The sequence below is a fragment of the Paramormyrops kingsleyae genome, chromosome 6, assembly GCF_048594095.1.
Source record: "Paramormyrops kingsleyae isolate MSU_618 chromosome 6, PKINGS_0.4, whole genome shotgun sequence".
Lineage (NCBI taxonomy): Eukaryota > Metazoa > Chordata > Actinopteri > Osteoglossiformes > Mormyridae > Paramormyrops > Paramormyrops kingsleyae.
The window spans coordinates 8,631,281-8,655,814 of record NC_132802.1 but is presented as its reverse complement, the minus strand read 5'-3'; the positions used below and the strand labels follow the sequence as shown (position 1 = coordinate 8,655,814).

Sequence of the window (24,534 nt, the reverse complement as noted above, 5' to 3'; positions counted from 1 at the left end):
GGGAGTGGAAACAGGAGGATTTTGGTCATATTGCACAGCCCTAGTTAGAGGTGCATCGATCTGATATTTGGGATCGGTGCCAATCCATACCTATTAGACGGATCAGGTAAGTGATCAATTCATGTCCAATACTTACTCATTTAGTTTTTGGCAGTCTCTAAAAAGATAGCTCCTATTTCTTGTTAAATCGATTTGTACAATCAATCGCACGACAGCTTTTTCCCATTTTAAATGTGTTTTTTTGTGGCATTCAAGCTGAACGCTAACACTACAACTCAGTTTTCTTGCCGCTCAGTAAGTTTGAGCACTTCTGCCTGCTGTGACACCATGAGCATACCCTTTACAATAAGAGGAGCATAAGAACATCAGAAAAGAGGGTGACGATCTGGAAGTATTTTACACTTTAAACAACAACTAGTAGCACAGGGATTTGCAACATTTGTAGAAACAAAGTTTTGAGAGGTGGAAGTACTGTTTAGTGGGAAAGCTCACGTTTTGTGTATTTGCTGCTGCTTGTGATACACGAGGGGCTTTTATCTCAATTAAGTGTAAGTGATACTGTTGCCAGTGGGATAAAAATTGTGCTGCGTTGTAAGCATTCGCCACTTGTGTACAGTATACTGCGCTGGAGGATATTCAAATTGAACTGCAAATGCCTCAAAAATGCTTAAACAAAATGTTCAAACGAGGTGGAACAGTACGTTATGTATGTTTCTAATAGCCCAATTAAAGATTTTTTGGCATATGTATATATATAAATATTGAAGTAAAAACAGCTCGGATTCGGACAGGAACTGAAAAAATGTGGATCGGCCCCTTAGTTCCAGTGGTCTCACTGGCACAGATCCCCAGGTGGACACCAACGCAAAGGGTTCTGATGCAAAGCCAGACTCTGTGACACTCCATAAAACACCTCAAATTCGCTTAGCTTTTGTTTGGCCCTGAAAATATTTTTTTCTCCTGTGTGGTTTACAAAATTGGCTCAGTTAGACTTGTGTGAGACCTGCGGGGCAGGTTCAGGGTAGCGTGACGGCCATTCAGCAACCTTACCATGCCAGCAAAGCTTATGATTACAGCGGACATCAAGTGTGTATTTAAAGAACAGGATCAACATCCTCAGCACAAGTAAGACTGACCTATTTGGCCAACAAGTACACACTTACCTGGATGCGGCGATTTCAGCCTTCTGCTTGGCGATGGCGGCCGCTCGGTGAGCTCCTTCCACGCTGCGCTCCACCTTCTGCCTGATCTTGGTGCCCTTGATCTGAATGACTCTCTTCTTCATGGCCTTCACCAGCATGTTGTTCATGTACTTGCCCTCTTCCTTCCCACCCTCGGGAAAGGTGGTGCATCCGTAGCCATGCCGCTGGTTGTCCAGCCACTCGCCCTCGTACTTGAGACCGCTGGATCGCTCGCTGACGCCATAGCCGGAACGCTTGTCGTTCTTCCATTCGCCCATGTAGACCTCGGTGGTGGTGGCATCGATGTCAGGCTCTAGGGGTGGAAAGTTCTCAGCTGCTTCGCTCTCGTCGCCCAGGCTGATGGTCGAGTTGGCGTCGCTGGCAGCGGAGCTGAGGGCAGAGTCACTCCGCAAAAAGCTGAGCCGGCTCTTCTGACTGGAGAGAGAGGTACGAGACTCCGACTTGGTCAGCTTGCCCAGCAGAGACCCTCGGCGAAACAGGCCCTTCTTCTTGGGCTTGGCCACGTCTGGGTCCACGTGCAGAGTCAGGGCGAACCCCCCACGGGAGGGACCACCTGCGGCCGGGGCCTTGAGCGGCGTCTCCTGGCCGGCAGCGTTGGTCGTAGTGATGACGGGGACGTCCTGCTGCAGCAGGGTGCCGTTACTGTGCTCACTGCGCAGGGAGGTGAGGGAGGTGCGCAGGGGGGAGCGCACCACTGCAGCCATGCCGTACGGCACGCTTTGCCGGACGCCGTAGCCGTGTCGCATGCCGCCTGTGAACTGGCCTTGGTAGGTGCCTATGGAGACAGATGTAGGTGGTTGTCTAGAGTGAGAACAAACTGGTGTGATTTATTTGTACAATTTAGAAAGTCTCAAAGTATAGGGACTCCACCGTTAATATCAAATATATGGCTCATAACTTGAAATACAGTCTTTTAAAATAACTATGTAAAGAACATTTCCACAGAAGAGACTGCATTACTATTTTAAACAATCAAATATAAATCAAATGGCTCACATCTTAGAGAGAAATGTTCAAAGTTAATAAGACAAAAGAATTTTTTGATAAATGTATCAAGAACATTCCTGAATATTGGTATCTCATTTTCATGGTTGCTAGCTTAGCTTGTATTGCCCGGTGGGTTGTTGCAGAGTCCTGCTAGTGGCCACTGAGATCAAAAACATCCTTAATAAGAGGTATTTAAATGCCGCATCATGGCAGAGTGTTGTTATTGACACTTGGTGTGACCTGTTTTATCTGTGTATTTGACCAAATTAGCAAAAATAGAGGGAGTATTCTACTGCTTGACCTAATAGTGAGAAATAGCACCAACCACATAAAATATTTAAGTGAATCACATGCTCAGGGATCTAGCAAAATGATTTTGCCATCAGCCCAGGCTATAGTATATTTATGAGGTTTGGAGGGAGATTATCAACCATTATAGTTTTTTTCCTTTGCTTTCACCACATGTAAATTTATGTAATCTCGTCATCCCACGCACCCACCCAGGGGTGAGGAACTCATCCAGTCCTCTGGGGCTCAAGCGTCTGCCTGCTGATAATTTACCTCAAACAGAAATGAGATCCCAGTGTAAATCAATTTCTTATTTAAAACCAGTATTAAAGTGTGCAGGATCCAGACCATTTGGGATTATTTTTCAGTGGTTATAGATCATAGCAGTTCAGAGCAACACAAACTATTTAAAACCTTTGGCACAAATAAATTTTACTATTTCACATCCCAAGCTGGTGGACCTGGTTACTACCTAGATGGGCACATGTCCAAGTCCTGTCACTCCCTAGTGATAGACAGACCAAAAGCACACGGCTTGCGTTGTTGTTATATGATCACCTCAATCTACACACAGTCACAGATATGATGAGTCAACCAAGGGAACCCCTAAGAGGCACCACTGGGCATATGGACAATACACACCCTATCCGACACTTCCAAACCTATCAAGTGAAAATAAAACAACTGATACAGATAAAAATGCAGGGCTTTATGATTTCAGAGAGCTATAAAAAGAGAAGCATCATCTAAAGGCACATCACTATTGCTGTTGTGAATCTCTTCATTGGCTCACTGACTAAGGGAAAAATCGCTGCAAGAAAATCTGAAGAGTCATTACAGATTACCAAACAAAAGACCCCCCCCCATCCTAGAGTCAAAATACATGTGCGATTCTGGTGTTGTCTGATTCATTGCACGTGTCTGATTAAAAAAAAACAACACCCCCGCTCAAAATTCAATACGGCTATCGCTGTGTGGTCCTTGGCAACACGTCTGACCTTCTGCTGCCTATATCCATATTATTATATTCCTGCTGGAAGCAAACAAATGGGTGATAGGAGCAGATGTCTCCAAGGGCTTTCCTAACGCTGGCCTTTGAAGCACTTATTTGGCCATATCTACTGAGATTCACCTCACTGGCAGCTGAAACGACAGAGACGCTGAATTATCCTGAAAGACGCTTTATTTCTGAGAATGCCAAATCCTTACTGCATTTTGGTGATACCTAGTTATTCTACCCTGATTAATTATTACTGGGGGTGTCTATCATATAGGTTAAAATTTAAGATTTTAACACATCTATATATTATCCAGGTTTCATGTATGCTATTCTTCATACATGATAATCCACTGAAGATTGCACCTAGTTTCCACTGGGAAACAATTTCACCTAAAAACAGAATTAAAACTTTACTGCATGTATTTTTCTTTTAATTTCGCTAGTTCTTTGTAAGCATTAACAGGAGTAAGAATATGGGGTGTGAGTTTTCAATTTTGTCATCCATACATTTTCCAGGTACTTTTCCTGGACTGGGTTCCAGGGGACTGTAGTCTATCCCAGGCAGTACAGAGCAAGTATAAACCCTGTATATATTACAGGCGAGTAGTTTAACTGTGCACCTTTAAACTGTTGCAGTCAACAAGAGAACCCAGAGAAAACCACAAAAATCAGAGGAGAGATTCAAACCGCAATCCAGAGGTTCTTAGTCAATACCGCAATACAGCCAACCAACAACTCAGATGTGTCAACATGATTGAGTTGTAGTTTTATTTCAGGAATATGAATCAGTGACACATTTCACTCTATTTCAAGCTCCATGTTTGAAAACTGAGTAGCTCTTAGGAAAGAAAATAGTGGTATTCGCCAACAAATTACGTCTACAAGGGCAATAATCCAGTATCTGAAGATCGTGTAATATAAATGAACTTTAAAATATAAAATGCTCAGAAAATAAAATGCCAGTAAGAACGTCGACTAAATACAAGTTTCCGTCGTCTGACAAAGTGAGCGGTTTTGATTGAAGGTAAGATACCTCCGCTTACCTCCATCGGCATATGTCTCAGTGCCATAGCCGTCCTGAATGCCGTTGTTCCACGTCCCTTCGTATTTGGCACCGCTGCCCTGGCTGAGCCGTGTGCCGTACCTGCCTTTGAATCCATGGGTCCACTCGCCTTTGTAAACCCAACGTCCCTTCGTCTCCAAACCAAGACCATGCCTTTTGCCCTGAGACCAATACCCTTCGTACGTGTTTCCACTAGGCCAGGTATAGACTCCAACTACTTCAAACCCGTAATTCCAGGAGCCGGAGAACTCCCCTTGGCCCTTGGGTCCCGTACAGATGCCGTGTCCGTGGGCTTTGCCCCCCTCCCAGCCACCACAGTAGGCTCCGCCATCATCAAACTCAAAGCGACCTCCACTCATTCTTGCTCAACGTAGTTGGACCAAACAACTAATTTGACCTCTGTAATAAACTTCCTCATAAGCGCAAATTTCGACAATTTGTCATAAGTAAGCCCGTCTGATATTTAATAAAGATGTAATAAGTTTCTTTTGTAGTTACTACAATGTAAACCCAGGTTATTTTTTGTACATACTATTTAATTAAATACCGACTATTTTCCCTCGAGATCGTCTAATACGGACTAACTTAAAAGCAAAACTCGCCGTTTATCCCCGCGAATCCACGCTTGTTTCCAAACTCCCCTTTTAATCCGTTCGGCTGCGAAAGTTTCAAACTTCTTCCAGTATATTGCAGATTGACGGCGACAGTGTAACTGGCTCTGTAAAGCTGAATCGATTTTGATTTCTAATAGAAAATTAACATTTTTTTTTTTTGCCTAATTATATTTCTGGTATGTTCTTCAGTCGAGCTGTCAGGTCTCTTTTTGTTTGTTTGTTTTGGTGGAATTAAGCAGGGCTCTGCCGGAGCCCCAGTCCCCGCGCCCCGTCTCCCCTCACCCTGCCTCTGTCTCCCTCACTCTCCCGCAAAGGCTATTGGAAACGTTATAACGGCCCCAACAAGGCTATCAGATCCGCACACTGTTCCAAAAATACAACCCAATCCTTACTCCGCAACACGGTACTTTTAAAAGCCCGGCCAGAGCATTTGTCACAGCAGGGCTGGGCGTGGATGTGAGTCCATTTGCAGACCGTTAGGACGCGCTCATCTCCCCAAGTTTAACGCGCTAAACATTAATCTTATTCACGGAAGCGACTGGCTCCGATCAACGTTAGTTTAAGTCAAAGGACAACATTTTCACCCAGTGACACACTAAACTGACAACAAAATACAAATGCTTTAAGTATGTATTTTTTCTGTTTAAACCGTTAAATTGAATTAAATAAAGCCGATTACAAAGAATAAAAAACCGTTACCAGTCGCTCTAAGAAAAACAATCCACCTGAAGAAAACAACCGAATATAGAGCTGCCAAAGCTGAAAACTTGCTACTTAATTTTAGTTTAGGCGAAATTGCGTTATTGGTGTGACTGCGGAGGAAATCTATACTTAAATTGTTCCGTGAGGTTGTAAAGCAAAACTATTTGGCACCTTCAAGGTCTACATGCAGGTAAAAAAAAGTCTGAAAACGTCAATCCCAGTTTAGGAGCCAAAGCATCCCTTCTGTCAGTTATAATTTGAATAATAATAATGATCTATCGCATGTGCACTAGGACTCTCCATATAGCAATAACTAAACGTTTTATTATGCAATAACTGTAAAATACTGTGTCATAACACATAACAAAAAAGTCTTTGATGCTTATAAAGTCCTCAGTTTGCTAAACTGTGCAGTATTTAACAACAATGCTACAGTTGTAACAGGCTTTTTTATTAATAAAATGTTTGATTTCACACCTGCTTTTTAATAATTTAGTGGCGCCATCTGTTGTCTTTACGGACGAATTACAGCTTGTCAGCCCATCAGATACATGCGACATATAGTAACATTAGCACAACCAATAACTACCAAACAACTAGTGCGATTACTACTTTATTGTTGTTTGCAAAGTAACTGCAGTATAGAAAATCAACAATGGTTGAGTGCAACAGCATTCCCGTTCAGTATTAATCAGTATACGTGCTACCTATTATTATACTTTGACTACCACTTCTACTTGCCTATGCCTACCACTGTTAATAATCATTACAATCTGTTGTTGCGGTTATGTCGTTATCCTTGTAAGCCAGAATGCATTGTACGTAAGTATTTTATCTAGCACTGCGACCCAGCCATGGTGAGAATCCAACCAATTTGTTCACCTGTCGAATGTATATTAAGCTATATAAACCATCTGCATACAGATATACATTGTATGTAACGATCGTAAAACCCATTTCAGCTTTTTTGCCGATATGAAGTGTAGGAATACATCTTTTTGCATCGTTGTTGTGATAACTCAGATGGTTTTGACCTTGCTCTTCCACTTGGACGTCTCAGTCATGGCACAGCCTCCACGGCGCATGTTTTCTGCCGTGATGTAATACTGACACACACATACGCACACGCATCTTGTTTTTATGCATCGTTTGTGTGGTGTTTTTTTTGCGTTTTCCTTATATCTGCTGCAATTAAACCTGCGCTTGGGCAGCCTGCCTTAGCTTCGCTGTAGGGATGCTAAATCGATGATGCTCTGTTCGTGGTGCTGAAACCGTCTCTCTCTCTCGCTCTCTCTCTTTCTCCATCCCCGCTCCCTCTCTCTTCCGCTCCCTGTTTCTCAATCGTTTACACACTCTCCCACACGCACAAAACCCTCAGTCATGGCGTCTTCCAACAACGTTACCCCCACCAACTGTAGCTGGTGGCCCATATCGGCTATGGACGAGGAGGAAAAAATCGCAGACGGCGAGGAAAGCCAAGAACCTGCTATAGAGCCCAAACCCTTCTCCAAAGACAGGCTTGTTTTGTACCACTGGACGCAGTCTTTCAGCTCCCAGAAGGTAAAAAAAGAACGGTAATTGCTTAAAAGGTGGATCTTGTATTTTTTGCATTTTCCTTTTCTTTCTTAATGGATAAGGCAATTGTTTTAACATTACCTGTCATTTTACATCATGTGTTTTAAGCTTATAATTTTCTGCAGGCTCTGGGAAAGAAATGCACCGTTATGCATTATTTCCTTTGAGGTGTAAAAATATCCAGTTACTGCCTCAGTCCAGACCTGTATCGTGATCTACTATCAGCAATACCTCGAACCGATGATTCAGCGTACACAAGGTGCATCATACTCCCGTGTGCCTGATCGTTATAATCCCCGAGGAAACTCCATCTTACATTTGCACCAAAATATGGCACAGGTAAACAGTTCATTACAGACAGGCGATCTTGGTGGAAAAAGACGTCGGTTGCATCTCATTTAATTGATTTTTGGAAGCTTGATTTTGATGCCAAGCTACCGCAACATGTATCAGTCTCGCATAATATTCAAAAGGTAAGCAGCCGCTGAAGAATTAGGTATGTGAAATGTGTATGTAATCATGTACATAAAGACTTTCAGGTTGCATTCCTTAAACTTTGCATATCTCGCACAGAGCCTTGGTTTGTAAACGTTGAGGACAGTGCAGTCGACCTCTGTATGTTTCAACTGATTTTTTTTTTTATGATGTTTTTAATGCACTTTGGCAGAAAAAAAGCAGACTCATGTCTACAAGCCATCAGGGTCATTGCAAAATGTTTGTTCAGTGATTATGCAAATGTTCCTTTTCAACAATGATTGAAAAGTAGCTTTTAACGACAGCCGAGAGCTTTTCAGTTTGATTCAGTTTGGTGTGGTTCTCTGTTGATCTGGGCCTGCGTTTCAGGAGTCAGTGGCTACTGGCCAAAAACCAGAGGCCACGCTATCTGCTGATCTGAGCTGTGGTCACTCACCAGCCCAGTGAATGTAATGATTGGATTTCTTGAGAATCACTTTGACATGATTCCAACCCTCTCTGCAGAACTTATCTCATTGGCACATTTAGTTCACAAGATCCAAGCTTTGCAAATTAAGCTCTGCGTGACCATTCATAAGACCCAGGAGTTCTGGGAAGCAGTTATCACCCAGATGTAGACATTTCTGAATTTCTGCAATCCTTAAGCTCAATGCTCAGAAAAGCTCACAGATCTCAGACCTGTTGCAGACTGTAAAAGAAGCAGGTGGCCTTGCCTTTGAGTGTCATATAAATTATCAGATTTTTGTGATTCCGTCAATAGCACATATGTGTTTCATGGCTGGTGTTGCTGGCATCATATTTGAAAATCCTCAAATATAAAATGGAACCAAAGTATCTTTAATGAGTGGAAATTCAGTGAAATTCATCTTGTGCTGCTCGCGCTTGGTGTCGTATCAGGCTACATCATTTTGAGGGATTACAAATAGGTTTTTTCCTTTTATTTACTAGGTGTGTTTCATGGCTGATTTGTGACAGTCTCACCATTGTCTAGACTAGAGGTTTGTCATACATGCAACTAAAGATTCATAAACAGCAGATGATTAGAAATCTGAAGAGGATAAGCCCCCCCCCCATCTCTCTCTAAACAATCCATCCATCTACCAACCATTTATCCAGTACAGATATGGGGTCTGATAAATAATGTCTATTCAAAATATTTCTTAGGATAAGCTGCTTAATGTATTTTGAGTACAAAAAGCTTTGCAATAGAAATTTCAGAACATATCAATTTGTAAATTTGTATAACTTCAAATATGCATTTACCATGCAACTTTGCAACCTCAGGGTAAGAGCTGACAGCATTGAGAAATCACTCAATAAAGCGTGTATGCACTGTACTTCTATACTAGTGATTAATTCATTCTTGTCACAATTCTATTCTGTTCTATTCTGTTCTGTTTTGTTATCGCAGATAGCTTTAAGATCTCCTATGATCCGAATTGACTTCCGCACAAAACTAACAGCAAACTTGAGCTACTAAGAAGCCTAATCACAGCAACTTCGGCTTACTGTCAGTGAATGATTGGACAGGCTTGAGCTTGATCTCTCCAGTGACGTGTGATCTGTAGAGCCTCCTCTGATCTTTTTGCTGCCAGCCTTTGTATATTTTCATGTTTTGGTTGACCATGTATTGGTCAAACAGGAATAGCCTCAAAATTGTATTTCATATCAAAAATGGTATTAGCATAGTTTTAAGAATGATTTGTGATGTTGATTTTGTTTATATGATTTTTGGTGACAGTAATGAAAGCCTGACTGCCATTTTTCATCCATGATTCTAGTCTCTGTATGAGAGCTTCACGTCAGCAGTGTGTTTTTTTTCAAGGTCCAGCAGGAATCAGAAGGTGCAAACTGTCACAGCATACCTCTACCATAGCATCTAGAAAGGAGGTAAGGAGGTACAGAAAGGATTTGTTGTTGCTAACTGAGCACATGGAGGGAGTCTCAGTGGGCATCTGTCATCACTGTTGGACAGAAGGAAAATAGAAGGACCAACGTGGAGTGTCCTGGCTGAAACCTCTGCATCATGGAAATGACAGTGACTGGCTGTTTAGCATTATGGTTGGGTGATCTATTGTCTGGAGGTAGAACTTGGAGAGGAACTGATGCAGATTAGTATACTGTGTTGGGTTTCCTCATAAATCCTTTCTCTAGATATTGTTGCAGACCAGATGTCTGGGTACTGTCAATGGTCTGTGAGCGTAGAGCCAGATGGCCTCAAGTGGGAAGTGAAATGGAAAGCAGAGGCATAGTACATTATTGCTAAACAGTGTGACAATGTGAAAGTAGAGATGGAAGGAGCATTTTCTCATTGCTGATGGAACAGAAGAACACTGGGGTTGCTGTGCTTATGGTCACAAACTTGCTTAAGTAATCTGTTTTTTGGCATGCTGATCTAGAATGCAACCAGTTTTGTGTTTGTAATTAAACCTCAACGTCAAACTTCCCAAAAGAGCAGGAACCTGGGGAAATTGTCCCATATTAGGCTAATGCTAAAGACCTCCTTATTGATAACCGATAGTCCACCTTCACTACTTCTGGCTTAGCATCATGATATGAATCATGGTGCTAAGTTCCTGTTTCTTCTTTGATTAAGAGGAAGGCACATCCACCGGAGATGACAACATATTGCATTAGTAAGGGGCCAACACAATCAGAGAGTTTGTTTCAATGGATAGTTGAATTGGTTTCAGGGAAGCTACATTCAGTACTTGAAGTGGGGGAAAAATAGACTGGTACTCCCCGTTATTCAATACCAGGTGCCTGTACTCCCCTTGTTACTGAGTACCAGCTGCCGGTACTCCCTTTGTTATTCAGTATCAGGTACCAGTACTCCCCTTGTTACTGAGTACCAGCTGCCGGTCCCTCCCAAGGTTTCTTCCTTCTGGGGAGTTTTTCCTTGCCACTGTCGCCTATGGCTTACTCACTGGGGGCTTTGGGTGGGGATGCTGTAAAGCACTTTGGGACAATGTAATGTTGTGATAATGCGCTATACAAAAATAAATTTGTTGTTGTTGTTGTTGTTGGTACTCCCTTTGTTATTCAGTATCAGGTACCAGTGCTCCCATTGTTATTGAGTACCAGGTGCCGGTATCCGCCAGTACTGCATACCAGTGAGTACCAGCCCACTTCATACAATGACTACATTCATAGACCTTCCTGTACAAAACTAACAAAATTCAACTTTTTTTTCTTTAGATTACTTAAGGAAAGCATTTGAAATTTTAAAGTTTCGGGAAACTCTCTCATGCAACTAACTGTCATTGTTACAGGTGCTGCCTTCCCTGGTCCATTAGTAAAATTAGGCTTTTGACAGCTTTTCTACTTATTATTGATGAGCTTGCAAGCATCTGTTGTCTTTTTGTTATGGATTTATTGTGGCCTAGATTGCATATAGAGAGAATGGAAGTGGGGAGTTTGTTTTTGTGGTTGTGGTATCAGGTTGTAAGTAGGTTATTAATTTTCTTCAATATGAGTAGCACATTTCATAACAGGGAAAGCTAGTATGATCCATCAGAGTTGAGAATGAGGATGTCAGATCAGACTAAAGGTATTGCTGTTGTATTGCTTTGACTCCCTAGTCATAATATTATTATAGTAGTTTGACCCAGAACATTTTACTAAAGCAATTATCTATCATGTCAAAATGTGTTGTGTTTTTTTGCATATGATACACTTTTAAATCATAGTGGAAATTTACATTGTGTTCTGACCCCGCATTGAGACGTGGATCAGACTTCACATCTCAGCACAATTTCATCGATTGCTTATCCAGTGGCATCAGGGATAGTATATGCACAAAATATTCTTGTGCTTGATGTCTTGCACTGGCAGGGTAATATGGCTTCTTATATCTGAGGCGTGTTTGGAAATGCATGTTTATGTTTGAGTTCATTGTGCAGTATTGATTTTTAAGCATTATGTGAATTCATTGTAGAATTTGAGAGTTCTTCACTTTTTCTCTCAAACCTTATGAAAGGTATTAACGAACAAAATTGGGGGGTGTTCACTGTTCAGTCGACTAAAAAAATCAGTTGAAAATAAAAATATGAATCATAGAAGGTAGGTGTTATTTTGTCCTGCTGATCTCCAATATTGCAGTCTTGCACTTTCTGGTGTTTTATTGCTGAATAAGTTGTTCATTCAGCATTTGCTTGCTAATGTGCCCTCATTTATAGTTAATGCCATTATCAGGTTGAAATCCCAAAAAGAGGAGAACTTTTTAGTTTTGTTATCTGGGATTGAATTATTCTTAGTCACTAAAATGTTTCAAATACACATTTACATTATTTCAGATCTAAAAATGTTGTTTGTCTATAGGAAATGCACACAGTAGTTTACCTTGCCTATTTTTCCTCAAGATTTTTCTTTACTTCCATGATATTACGTTATATGTTATAATGATATTATTTTTATTGCAGTACTTAATTTATTTCCTTAATCAGTCTTTGCTGATTACCTCGGCATGATCCTGATTTTCAGTCACACACTGGAGTGCATTGCAGGGTGTACTTTTTAAAACTGTTAGCTCTTAAAAAAACTTAAACATTGTAAACATAAATTTTCATTAAGCCAGTATGATTTTGCTGAGTGTTAAAAAGACCTGAAACTATGTGTTTTTCTAACAGCATACAGTATATCAGCTCTGCCATACAAAAGCAAAACACTGTAACTGCATATTTTATCAGTATTCAGTTATGACCAAAATTGGGTCTCTTAGGCCTTGTTTCATCTTGTGATAAAATATCTTAGTTCAGTTATGCACACGTTTGAAAAAACCAGTGTGAAAATTTCAGCACCTATGAAAACCACAAGAACAGCAAGACAGCACATATTTTTCTCAATTTCTCTCCGCATAGCTGTATTTTACTTTTGTAGGACAGTGTTGTTTTCGATGCTTCCAGCAACAATCGTGAGCCAACATAAGCTGCTTATTACTTTAACGATACCTGTGTAGTTCTGAACTAGACTTCCAGTATTCTGTGCAATAGTTCTGTGTTTATGTTTCTTTAACTGTTACCTGCAGGCAGGGCGGCTTGGTGGAGCAGCGGTGCAGTGGTTAGCACTGTTGGGTTTGAGTCACCCGGGTTTGAGTCTCCGTTATGGCTCCATGTGTGTGGAGTTTCTATGTTTTCTCTGTATCATCTCTGTACTCTGGTTTCCCCCACAGTCCAAAAATTTGCTAAGGTGAATTGAAATTACAAAATTGCTGATAGGTGTGTGTGTGTGTGTGTGTGTGTGTGAGTCGTGCGTGAATGTGCCCTGCACCCGATCCTGGTTTGTTCCCTGCCTTGCATCCGTAGCCTATGGGATAGGCTCCAGACCGCCTACGACCCTGAATAGGACGAGTAGTTACAGAAAATGGATGGATTGATCGACGTTACCTGCACTTATGGATAACCAGTAGATAGTAGTAAAGCTTAGGATGTGGTCTGTAAATGCAGAGAGGAGTGTCTGTGGAGCAGAAGGGCGGGTGCCCAGGTGACGGACAGCATGGACAGTGATGTCACTGCATCCTGGGTTGCAGGTGCGGCTCGTCATTAACGAGAAGGGTCTCCTGTGCGAGGAACGTGACGTCAGCCTGCCGCTAACGGAACACAAGGAGCCCTGGTTCATGAGACTCAACCTTGGCGAGGAAGTGCCCGTCTTCATCCACGGAGACACCATCGTCAGCGACTACAACCACATCATCGAATATTTGGAGAAGAACTTTGTAGGAGGTATAACACAAAACACAGTAATCCCCTCACATTTCCGACGGTTAGGGCAGAAGATACCACTGAATGTGAAAATTCATGAATAATACTTGCCCCCCCCCCAACCTCAACCAATAACAGTCTGCTAGCCTGAACGCTAACATAAAAGTCTATTTATTACCAATTTCTAAACAGAGTACAGTACTGTACACTTTGCATGTCAAAAATTTCTGTCATTTCCTATCTAGACCTTTCTATGTAATATACAAACCATCCAATTTATGCCTCGCATGTATAAAGTTACTCCTGTATGCATTGGGAGCACTACGTTTTGGACCCATTATTAAAAATGCAAAATTACCGGCACTGAAAAGTTTTAAAGTTAATGTGAGAAATGCGAGATTCCATGGTCACAGAGATATGCCTAGACAGAGATGCGTAGAGTATCCAAGCCAAGACTTTTAATATTAAAGATATAGGATGCACTTACACTAACAAATATGACATATCATTAATATTTAAATATTATACGATTTTATGTCATCCAAATCATTTTCATTTTGTTTTTGGCTTACACATTGTCTTTCGATGAGCTCCAAAATTAATTGTACATGGCTAACTCATGAATAACTCACACTGCAAATTTGAGATTCTGAAGGGGTTACTGTGAATATTTTCTCATTCATACTGTATAGTCTTTTATTGATTTTATTACTAAATTAGAAATCTTGTTTTTTCCATCCCAAATCTTCATTGTTTTTTTCCTGCATTTTTTCGTTCTGTCCTTCAATTTACAGGTCATTTTAATACATAAATGTTCAGCATTTACTGACCTTTCACTGGTGGGGCATTCTGTAGGTCCTTTTAGTACTTAATGATTGAAGAGCCTTATTGTCTGTGTACCTGTTTCTTAATCACATTCTATTAATTTATCTCCAGTATTACAGCCAATGTTAGTATAATCTATTGTTTGTTCTGAGAGCGCCCCATTATAAACCGTAATGGACATACAAATTTACAACCACATTAATTAGTGACACCCCAGGGGAAATGAGCGGGAAATAAGAGGTCCAATGCATGGTGCTCCTTGAAGTCTCCTGCAGAGCTTCCTCCCATTTTCTCACCTGCCCACTGGGTGTTAAATTAGTGTTGGTGCCACAGAGATAGGGTGCATAGCGTAGAAGATGTTCCATGTAGTTGGTGGAAACGTACTGTTCTGTGTAGCAGCTAGCTGTTAGCTGATGGCAGATATTGGTCAGGCCACAAATCATATTATCGAGGTCAAATCAATGGAGCAGCATATGACTATGAGGTGTCAGGTTTTACAAATAAATGTTTTGCTCTGGACTGTACTGTTAACTTAATTTTTCAGTCCTTGTTGCTAAAAGTCAAGGTGGTCATTGTTTCAAGCAGTTACACTTTTCAGGGAAATTATTCATATGGTGCAGAAATGTAGGCCTACCCACGGTCAGCCCTAGGAGTCTGTGGTAACTTGTTAATGAGGTGTGTTTTGTTTTTTTTGTTCACCATTTTTGGTTCCACCCATGCTGGTATGGAGTTACTGTTGATAGCATGTCTTGAGTTGGGAAGAATCACAGATCTATAAACAGAACATGAGCTGCATGAGGACGTCTCATAGTCTGGAGCTGATGGTCTCCAGCTGCAAAATATATCACAGGAAGAGTTGGTCCAACTATGATTTAGCTAACGATGGTGTTAGTTAGAGAACAGGGTGGCATGTGGTTCAGCGGCACAGGATTCCATGCCTGTGACTGGAAGATTGCTGCTTTAGGATTCCATGCCTGTGATTGGAAGATTGCTGCTTTAGGATTCCATGCCTGTGATTGGAAGATTGCTGCTTTAGTATTCCATGCCTGTGATTGGAAGATTGCTGCTTTAGGATTCCATGCCTGTGATTGGAAGATTGCTGCTTTAGGATTCCATGCCTGTGATTGGAAGATTGCTGCTTTAGGATTCCATGCCTGTGATTGGAAGATTGCTGCTTTAGGATTCCATGCCTGTGATTGGAAGATTGCTGCTTTAGGATTCCATGCCTGTGATTGGAAGATTGCTGCTTTAGGATTCCATGCCTGTGATTGGAAGATTGCTGCTTTAGGATTTCATGCCTGTGATTGGAAGATTGCTGCTTTAGGATTTCATGCCTGTGATTGGAAGATTGCTGCTTTAGGATTCCATGCCTGTGATTGGAAGATTGCTGCTTTAGGATTTCATGCCTGTGATTGGAAGATTGCTGCTTTAGGATTTCATGCCTGTGATTGGAAGATTGCTGCTTTACGATTCCATGCCTGTGATTGGAAGATTGCTGCTTTAGGATTCCATGCCTGTGATTGGAAGATTGCTGCTTTAGGATTCCATGCCTGTGATTGGAAGATTGCTGCTTTAGGATTCCATGCCTGTGATTGGAAGATTGCTGCTTTAGGATTCCATGCCTGTGATTGGAAGATTGCTGCTTCAGACCTCAGGCAGAGTGATCTCACTTAACCCCCAATTGCTCCAGGGACTGCCTGACCCTGCCTTTGCAATTGTACATTGCTTTGGATAAAAGTGCCTGCTAAATAAATAAAATCACATCTGTTGACTGCTAAATGTACCTCTAAAAGCACATCTAAGCCAGGGACGCCATCGACATCCTGAAGTGGGTTGGGTAAAGTTAGGTTATTCAGTCCACCAGTGCTGCATTCCAAATTCTTTTTTGGACCAAATGCCACATTTCAATACCCTTGTATAGACCATCCCTCTGACCCTGATGTCCAGTGCCAGTTCTGAAACTACTTTCCTTTGTTTTTGTTTCTGCCTGTCGGTTTTGTTAAAGCTGCCCCCACCCGAGACTCCAAGTAAAGTCCTCCTTCCTTCCTCCCTCCCATCCATACATAATTTAATTCTGTTCACAATCCCGCCCAAAGCAAGTCTTACAAAAACATGCCCCTTCTGTTTGATCTAATCCATCACTGTCTTAAAGGGGATGTGGCCCGTCCTTAAAGTCACCAACCTAAGAGATATAAGATGAGTCTGATAAGGACAATTCTAAGAGCAATACCAGGCTATCCCCAGAGGTGCATGCTGTCCTTCGCACTGTCCTCCGATTTCAGCACTCTCTCTGGGTTCTGCTGGGTCCAGGCTGATGAATCGGCAGTCTGCTCAGCTGCCAGAGGACGGCCTCGAGAACAGAACACCTACTCTCTGTGCTCCCAGCATGGCCGTCTTTCTTGGCAAAGTGAAGGCATATTTGCATTGTGCTCAAAAGAGTAACAGCTGGAGCAGTGAATATGACTGGTATTCTCCCTACACATAGTAGCCAGTCTAGGTCATTAGGTGACAGTCTCTTCAATGAGTAGAAGCTATCATTTTTCAGTGCACATTAATGTGCAGTACTGTCAAAAATCTTAGGCAGTCAAAGAAAATGATTAAGGCTATTTATCTGGGAGGTAATTGTATATTTGTATATCAAACAATTTCACATGAGATCATATGCAAATTAACAGTAACACAATAAAAAAACAACTATTTCTTCTGTTCTCCAAAAAGTTACTGGGCAGGGCATCCCAACAGGTGGCTGCCTTTCGCAGACAGCTTACTCTACAAAATTGAGGGAGGTGTAAAGACAATTTCCCCACCAGTATCAATTTAAACGTCATTTTCTGTGCCTAAGACGCAGGTGTCAGACTCCAGTCCTGGGGGGCCGGAGCCCTGCACATTTTTGGGTTTCCCCTCGTTTAACACACCTGATTCAACTCCTTGTGCTAATTACCACACAGCTGTTGAGCTGAATCATTTGTGGTGGAACAGGGAAAGAACTAAGCTACACAGGGCTGCGGCCCCCCAGGACTGGAGTTTGGCACCTCTGGCTTAAGACTTTTGCACAGTCCTGTAGATTTAATGCCAACTCTTATTTGTTTGTGTGTGTGTGTGTGTGTGTGTGTGTGTCGCCCATGGCCTTCCAGACAACGTGACCCAGCTGATCCCAGACTCTGGAAGCCCAATTCACGCGCGTGTGCTGCAGTACCGGGAGCTGCTGGACGGCCTTCCCATGGACGCCTACACACACGGCTGTATCCTGCACCCTGAGCTCACCACCGACTCCATGATCCCAAAGTACGCCACTGCTGAAATACGTAGTAAGTGATACCAGAGTCCAACTTTCTAGCGATGGAGACCGTTCTCAGCTGCAGTGAGGTGGTGTGGATAGGGAAGGCCAGACAGGGCTGAAAGTGAGCCTTTATTACCACACAGTCATTAAAAGTAAACCTACAACTGGTTTGGATAAATAAACATCTTGAAATTATCTGCAATAAACACCCAGTTGTAATGCAGGTGTAATCTCAGCCAAAGTTATAAAAGATAATTCAAATGATTAAATTTAATAATCCTAGTGTGGGTGAGACCAGTTTCTTTGTGTGTGTGGATATTGTCAACTGTATCCTAAATGAAGATTCCCAGAATTTGCACTCTACGCAGCAAAATACAATGACTGAGTATGTAATGCATGGGCCCAAAGCATTATGCTATCCAGAACACATGAGCACTTACACTAGATTAAATTAAATTTTGCATCTTGCTGTTCTATAATGTAATGGCTTTGGCTTCAGTAGATCAAGGGAAGAGCCCATGTGTATGAAATTTTGCCGACTTTGGGGGGCACCTGAGCAATTTAATGGGTGTAAACAGTTTTTGTTAACTTTTAATAGTTTTTGGGCAAACTTGAAATGGTTGGTATTAGTGTTAACTTTTGCACTATGAATGGGCCCTAAATTATCCACACTCACTACTGCCAGATAACCCTAGACACAAAAATCAATTTCATTCAGCCTTAAGCACAGGTTTAGCCTTGTAACATATAAATTCAATTGCCAGTACAGAACAAATTGATGAAACCAAGATTTCTAGCTCAGGCTGATAGTGTGGTATGTCTAGTCAAAGATATCACATTGCCAAAAGTGTGGTTAAATTTCACAAAGCACAACTGAAACATAAAGCATAGAATATTCAAAGATTGCAGGTTTGTTGATTTCTTCTTGCTGATAGGGGTGTAACGATACTGTTTGCCCACGGTTCAGTATGTATCGTGGTTTTGGGGCCGTGGTAACGGTAATGTTTTGGTATCCTTATATTTAAGAAAAAGCAACACATCACCCTTTAATTAAACAATCAACATTTCATTTTTACAAACAGCCATATATTTAGTTTGGTAGCAACATGTTTCCTTACCCGGTTGATGCACGGTGTATCATTGAACTGTGCGGTGTGATACCCCAGTATTAGGATATGCCTGTAATTGTCCTTTACGTACTGGTGTGAATATGAGAGTGTTTTTTCCCCCCAAAAAAATACATTTAAAAAATGGGGTCATTTTATTTTTGAAGGTTAGAAATTATATGTCATTATACAACAGCAGATGGCGCACCGAACGGTTCGGTAATATACCAAATCGCGATACATACCGAACTCTGGGCAAACGATATCTTTACACCCCTACTTGCCACAGACCAAGTCTCACACTAGCTACTGTTTTTAGGTAGGCGAAGCTGAAATTACCAAAGCAAAAGTAAATTAAAATTAACACACGTACTAAAAAACTCAATTCAAAGTGGAATTCAAAGTGTACTAACAATGGAAAAGGAAACAACATTTCTGTGACATCTGTGTGTTTGGGCCCACTTCAGATATCAGGAGGAAAAGGCAGCCAGTGGCAGGGTTTGTTATACAGGAAACTGACAAAACAAGAGCAACTATGTTTTCAAACACAAACACAGGGAAATATGTTTATCGACGATGCCTGCTGAAGCACACCTTGATCTTAGCAGCTTACTTTTGGCAGAGACCTGCGGTTTGGAAATTGAGTCACAGGTAGTAAATTGGCCATCCCCCAGTTGGGTAATTGTTGCTTAATTGATTGACAATGCTGCCCTTGTTGCTGCAGAGTAGCGGGTCAGCAACACCCACATCATCATTATCTTAGATAGCCATTAGCACGCCATAGCCCTCATCTATAGCTTAGGTTAAAACCTTACAAAAGTACAAATAAAACAAATTAGCTGTGGCTAATGCTACCTCTGAGGTATAATTACTTCCTGTGCCCCTGCCCAGGCCATTGGGATGAACCATTGCTTCTGAGCTAACATGGGTGTGTCCTTCTGGGGAACCATGGTTACGGCTGCTTCTGAGCTAAGGTCACACCCTGGGTATGTCCCTCTGCAGGACACCTGGCCAATGCTGCCTCTGAGCTGATGAAGCTTGACCACGAGGAGCCCCAGATCACAGAACCCTACCTGTCCAAGCAGAAGAAACTCATGGTGAGGAAAGCCTTCAGAGGTGTTATAGGGAGCATCACCTTAAATTGTACAAAATTAAGAGGAAGTTGCGTGTGTTTCCTCCCACTGTCCAAAAACACGCAGAGGTGAGGCAGCATCTCTAACTTGTCTGTAGTGTGTGAGGTTGGGGCGCGTGAATGTGCCCAGTGATGGGCTGGCATCCTGTCCAGGAAGTACCCCTAGCTTCTGCTCTGTGTTGCCTGGGATAGGCTCTCGGCTCTGCTGTGACCCTGACCAGAGCAAGCAGCCGGATGAAATATTGGGACCAAGGCTTTGAAACCTGAGTGGGATTTTCTTGTGCTATCAGTCACTGCCATTTTTAACTCAGTTCCCATCAGTCATTGTCTCCCACTGGGTTAAAGCAGGCAATTATTGACAGTTCACCCACTGCGTGAAGGCTCATTTCTCCCATCACTAACTGGCCAGTCAAGAATAGACTATGAACACAATGCAGGAGGACAGAGGGTAAAATCGGAACCCACTGCCTTGACAATGTGCCCTATATCAAAGTCACGCTAAAAAGATGAAATGCTAAATTTGGGATGATCTGTCAATACTATGAACTGAATATATCTACCTGTAAAAACCCATAAAACAGAAGTTTGAATTTTTATTATAATTATATTGTGGCCTTTTGTATCTGTCAATTGCAAAGCTGAATGGAGGAAGAATGTGGTCTTCTTAACAATTTGAAAATTATGGGGTAGTTTTATCCTGCATGGAATGTCACCATTTTTCTCTTCAGCTGAGCTATTGGTTTAAGCACCTTTTATGAACATTGAGATCAACATTTTGCTTTTATCTGATATACAGTTTTGTCCCTTTATACAGTTTTCTTGGTGAAATAAGCAGTACTAGTGTGAAGTGATGTGAAGATTAAGGGCGTTACCCAGGGGCCCAACAGTAAAATAATTGCTTTGCCAGCCATGGGATTCGAACCTACAACCTTCCAGATGCTGGCCTAGATCCCACTGAGCTACATATCACGCCAAAAAAAGGAACATAAAATTGATGCCTAATGTTGGGCGGAACTTGAATATGAATAGATCTGAAACAAACAGAAATCAAAGACGGAGCTGGAGCACAGACCCAATGGGACAAGGCTCCAGGGAGAGAATGGCTCAAAGCGGCACGGCCTCCCGCGAGGTTAAACCCACAGGGACACAGAGAATCCTGGATTCCTTCAGCTGTTGGCTGAATCCCGAGGAAATGGACGTCAGGTGAAGGGGGGACAGAAAGTCTTGCGTTTGCCCTCGTCCTCAAGGACACGCCCCAGACAGACAAAACCACCCCATAGTCTGCCGCATTGCTGTTCTGAGCACTGGCTCCCTCTCCCGGCTCAAATATCTGCTTGCTCCCTGCTAGTAGGGCTTTCTGACACTAGGCCCCCCACGCCCTTCAGGACACAGAGCCTGCAGATACACGCTCAGGTTGGTGCCTAGCAAAATGTCAATGGGTGTTGAGTTTCAGTGAATCTGTGACTCAGCTCCGTGATGGTTCAGCTGCGATCGTTAACGAACTTTGCGTGGGACTGGGTTTTATCCATTTATAAAAAGGCATAATCGTGCTTCTTCTGAACCCTGCTGGATTATAGAGAAGCCCGAACTTGACTAGAACTGGCATTATGTCAACCTGACAAGAAGCCAACAGCAATGACTTAGTGTAACTGCCTTTGTCAGGGCTTGTCCAGTATTGCTATATATCTTTTGTATAACAACATAAAATAGTGTCATTTCACACAACAGAGCTGTAATAAAGCCGTTTCTTCCCTCGGTTGTTGACTTGATTTGAAGTGAACCTCCTTCTCCTAAGAATCTTTGGAGTGAAAATGCTGAGATTGTGACTTAGCACTTTGGTGGGCTGGCAGGCTGACAGCGTCGCCCTACTGATATGTCACCTTTATGCTCATAGGCAAAAATCCTGGATCACGACAACGTAAATTACCTGAAGAAGATCCTCAGTGAACTGGCCATGGTGCTGGATCAAGTCGAGGCGGAACTAGAGAAAAGAAAACTGGAATATCAAGGTTGAACCCATTACTGTCTATGGTCATGTTCTGATAGATGAGGATGGGCTTCTCCTCTGAGTCTGGTTCCTCCCAAGGTTTCTTCCTCTCTCTGAGAGTTCTTCCTTGCCACTGTCCCCTCAGACTTGCTCTTTGGGGACAGGACCTCTGGGTCAGACTCTGGTAAAGAGCTTATAAAACCCTGATTAAACCCGAATTAAAGCCTAATTAAAATTAACAGTGCATTTTCAGTGATGTATTAGTGTATATCTGTGTATGTTGCATAGAACATTTAGATCAGGGGTGCCCAATACGTCGATCACGATCTACTGGTTGATCGCAAAGGTAATGTGGGTAGATCGCATGGCATAAAAAAAATAGAGGATGGACAATGCGTTCAACCGTGCCAGCTGCTGCAAAACTCCAGCAAGCGACCGAGTCGCCTAGTCAGCCTCCAGTTTATTTCTACTAAACTTATGAAAGGGTATAATAATGAATGGAGGAGCTGGACCAAGAAGCCAAAAACCTACCACTTCCATACGGAATGGGAGGAGGACTTTTTTATTTCACCATGTCATATTCAAAGTGCATTTGCCTCATCTGTCAGTCTACCATTGCTGTTCCGAAGAAAGGAAATGTGGTGCGGCATTTTCGGACTGTTCATAAAAACTACGACATTAATTTCCCTCTGAAAAGCGAGCTGAGAAAGGTGAAGGAACTAAAATCCCAGTTCAATTCAAAAATACTTTATTTATCCCAAAGGGAAATTAATAATAATAAAGAATACTCAATATATTTATAAATAAATATATGTTTTGCATTTTTATAGTAGGTAGATCATTTTCACTTGGTCATTTATAAGTAGCTCGCAAGCTGAAAAAGTGTGAGCACCCCTGATTTAGATGTTTAGGAGAAACTTTCATCCAGTTGACTTTAACATTTGAGTCGGTAGACCCTACGCCAAAACCAGCAGTCCTCAGAATTGAGGCCTGAGATATTTGCTGTCCAAAGAACCACAATAATTTTTCTTTTTTGGTCAATAAACGGAAACCAGTACTTGAACTGCTGTTGTTGTAAAGCTTATTAACGCGACTACTCTTTTCTGCTTCCTTTGACACGACAGGTCAGAAGTGTGAGCTCTGGCTTTGCGGACCCAATTTTACCCTGGCTGACATATGTCTAGGAGCCACGTTACACAGGCTCAAGTTCCTGGGACTCTCGCGGAAATATTGGGAGGATGGCAGCCGACCAAACCTTCAGTCCTTCTTTGAGAGGGTGCAGAAGCGCTACGCCTTCCGTAAGGTCCTGGGTGACATTCACACCACGCTCCTCTCCGCGGTGCTGCCCAACGCTTTCCGCATGGTCAAGAAAAAGCCACCCTCATTTTTCGGTGCCTCCTTCTTAATGGGTTCCCTGGGTGGAATGGGCTATTTTGCCTACTGGTATTTGAAAAAGAAATACATATAGATACCTCCCGCTGTTCTCACTGTCTATGTAACTGTGTGATGTTCCAACTTTTCTGTACTCATGTTTTACAGCAGCGAAATGTGAAGAAAAACAACATATATAAAGACACTCTTATTTACCTGAATAACGAGAGAAAATATGAACATTCCATAGCGAGGAATTCTTAACAGCACATTTTCTGGTGATTAAATGCCTTTTTGTTTTAATTGGTGGGTTTCCTTCAGGGTCAACCGTTTAGTTCTTTTGGAAGAAAGAATTAGATCTTACGATCTCTACTGGAATCTTACTACACGATTGCTGTGGAGAAACATCTGTTTTAGCGTTTCGGACACCAAACCTAAAAGCGACATCATTTATTTGCCTAAACAGGTCTGGTCTTTAAGCATGAAAACATATCACTAGTTGAGTAATATCCTTACATCAAATATATCAATTGTTTTCCCTTTGCCCTGAAATGTTTCTTCTCTAAGTATTTTTGGAGTTAATGACTGATCTTTTAGCGATACGTTTCCAACTGCCAGAGGACTGCCAATCATAAATGATGGTTCGTATATACAGATGTTCCTGTGCTACCTTTCCACTGGTCTCACCTCTAAAAGTACACTGTTTATTTATTTTAACAGAGCATTCTGTATGAGAAATGAAATATAAAGCCCACATGGGCATCAGAAACAGTAAAAAGTACATACTGTAATGTTATTCCGTCTCAATGAGTCATAGTTCTGTCTATCGTTATAACCATACTTTGCATACATCATGTTATTTTCAATCATTTGTTTCATTCCCAAAAGAAGGGAAGTACTTAAAATGAGCATTTATTGTAAAATCGAGTCCTAATGACAATTAAAGCTGTCGTATCTAGAAATATGTTGTTTTTCAAACCCAGTCCATTAACCTAAGCCCCTTTAAAAACCTTAATCAGCAAATTCAGGTCTGATTTTCAAGGATTACACAAAACTCAAAGAATGGAAAGTCTATTTGTTGTACGTATCTCCTAATGTTTTTTTTATTTGTATTTTTTATTTTTATATTAATAAATATTTATTTTGAGTGCTTTTTATGATGTTTGTTCATAAGCCTTAATTTGTGCAGTTGCCATCAAAAAAATAAATAAATAAAACATTAAAGCTGA

General features: G+C 41.7%; 2 protein-coding genes across 7 annotated transcripts in view; one reads left to right on the top strand and one right to left on the bottom strand.

Moving 5' to 3' along the window:
* The window catches only part of jph2 (junctophilin 2), a 26,825-nt gene extending 20,750 nt beyond the window's left edge, over positions 1 to 6,075 (bottom strand). Inside the window, exons 1-2 of one of the 2 annotated variants that reach the window (XM_023835144.2) lie at positions 4,521 to 6,075; positions 1,164 to 1,977 (exon numbers count right to left, since the gene is read on the bottom strand). In XM_023835144.2, coding sequence (XP_023690912.2) covers positions 1,164 to 1,977; positions 4,521 to 4,899 — 1,193 coding nt within the window. In that variant the 5' untranslated portion in view covers positions 4,900 to 6,075. The remainder of the gene's footprint in view (positions 1 to 1,163; positions 1,978 to 4,520) is intronic. The other variant, XM_023835143.2, reaches the window with a different exon arrangement.
* gdap1l1 (ganglioside induced differentiation associated protein 1-like 1) lies at positions 4,484 to 24,534 on the top strand. 5 transcript variants are annotated; one of them, XM_023835146.1, is made up of 7 exons: positions 4,484 to 4,501; positions 7,235 to 7,416; positions 13,433 to 13,625; positions 17,564 to 17,737; positions 19,818 to 19,912; positions 21,842 to 21,956; positions 23,059 to 24,534. In XM_023835146.1, the coding sequence occupies exons 2-7, from the start codon at positions 7,237 to 7,239 to the stop codon at positions 23,400 to 23,402; spliced, it is 1,101 nt and encodes a 366-aa protein (XP_023690914.1). In that variant the 5' UTR covers positions 4,484 to 4,501; positions 7,235 to 7,236; the 3' UTR covers positions 23,403 to 24,534. The 5 variants fall into 5 exon arrangements, with proteins under 5 accessions (XP_023690914.1, XP_023690913.1, XP_023690918.1 ...); XM_023835145.2 differs by lacking the exon at positions 4,484 to 4,501 and adding an exon at positions 5,825 to 6,046; XM_023835150.1 differs by lacking the exon at positions 4,484 to 4,501 and adding an exon at positions 9,731 to 9,795 and having other exon boundaries at positions 7,275 to 7,416.

What these genes read in the sequence shown, in the direction of transcription:
- gdap1l1 (XM_023835146.1), top strand. Translation starts at nt 7,237, where the DNA reads ATGGCGTCTTCCAACAACGTTACCCCCACCAACTGTAGCTGGTGGCCC. An exon ending in CCAAGCAGAAGAAACTCATG is followed by an intron (nt 19,913 to 21,841) that starts GTGAGGAAAGCC and finishes TTATGCTCATAG; the next exon opens with GCAAAAATCCTGGATCACGA. An exon ending in AAGAAAACTGGAATATCAAG is followed by an intron (nt 21,957 to 23,058) that starts GTTGAACCCATT and finishes TTGACACGACAG; the next exon opens with GTCAGAAGTGTGAGCTCTGG.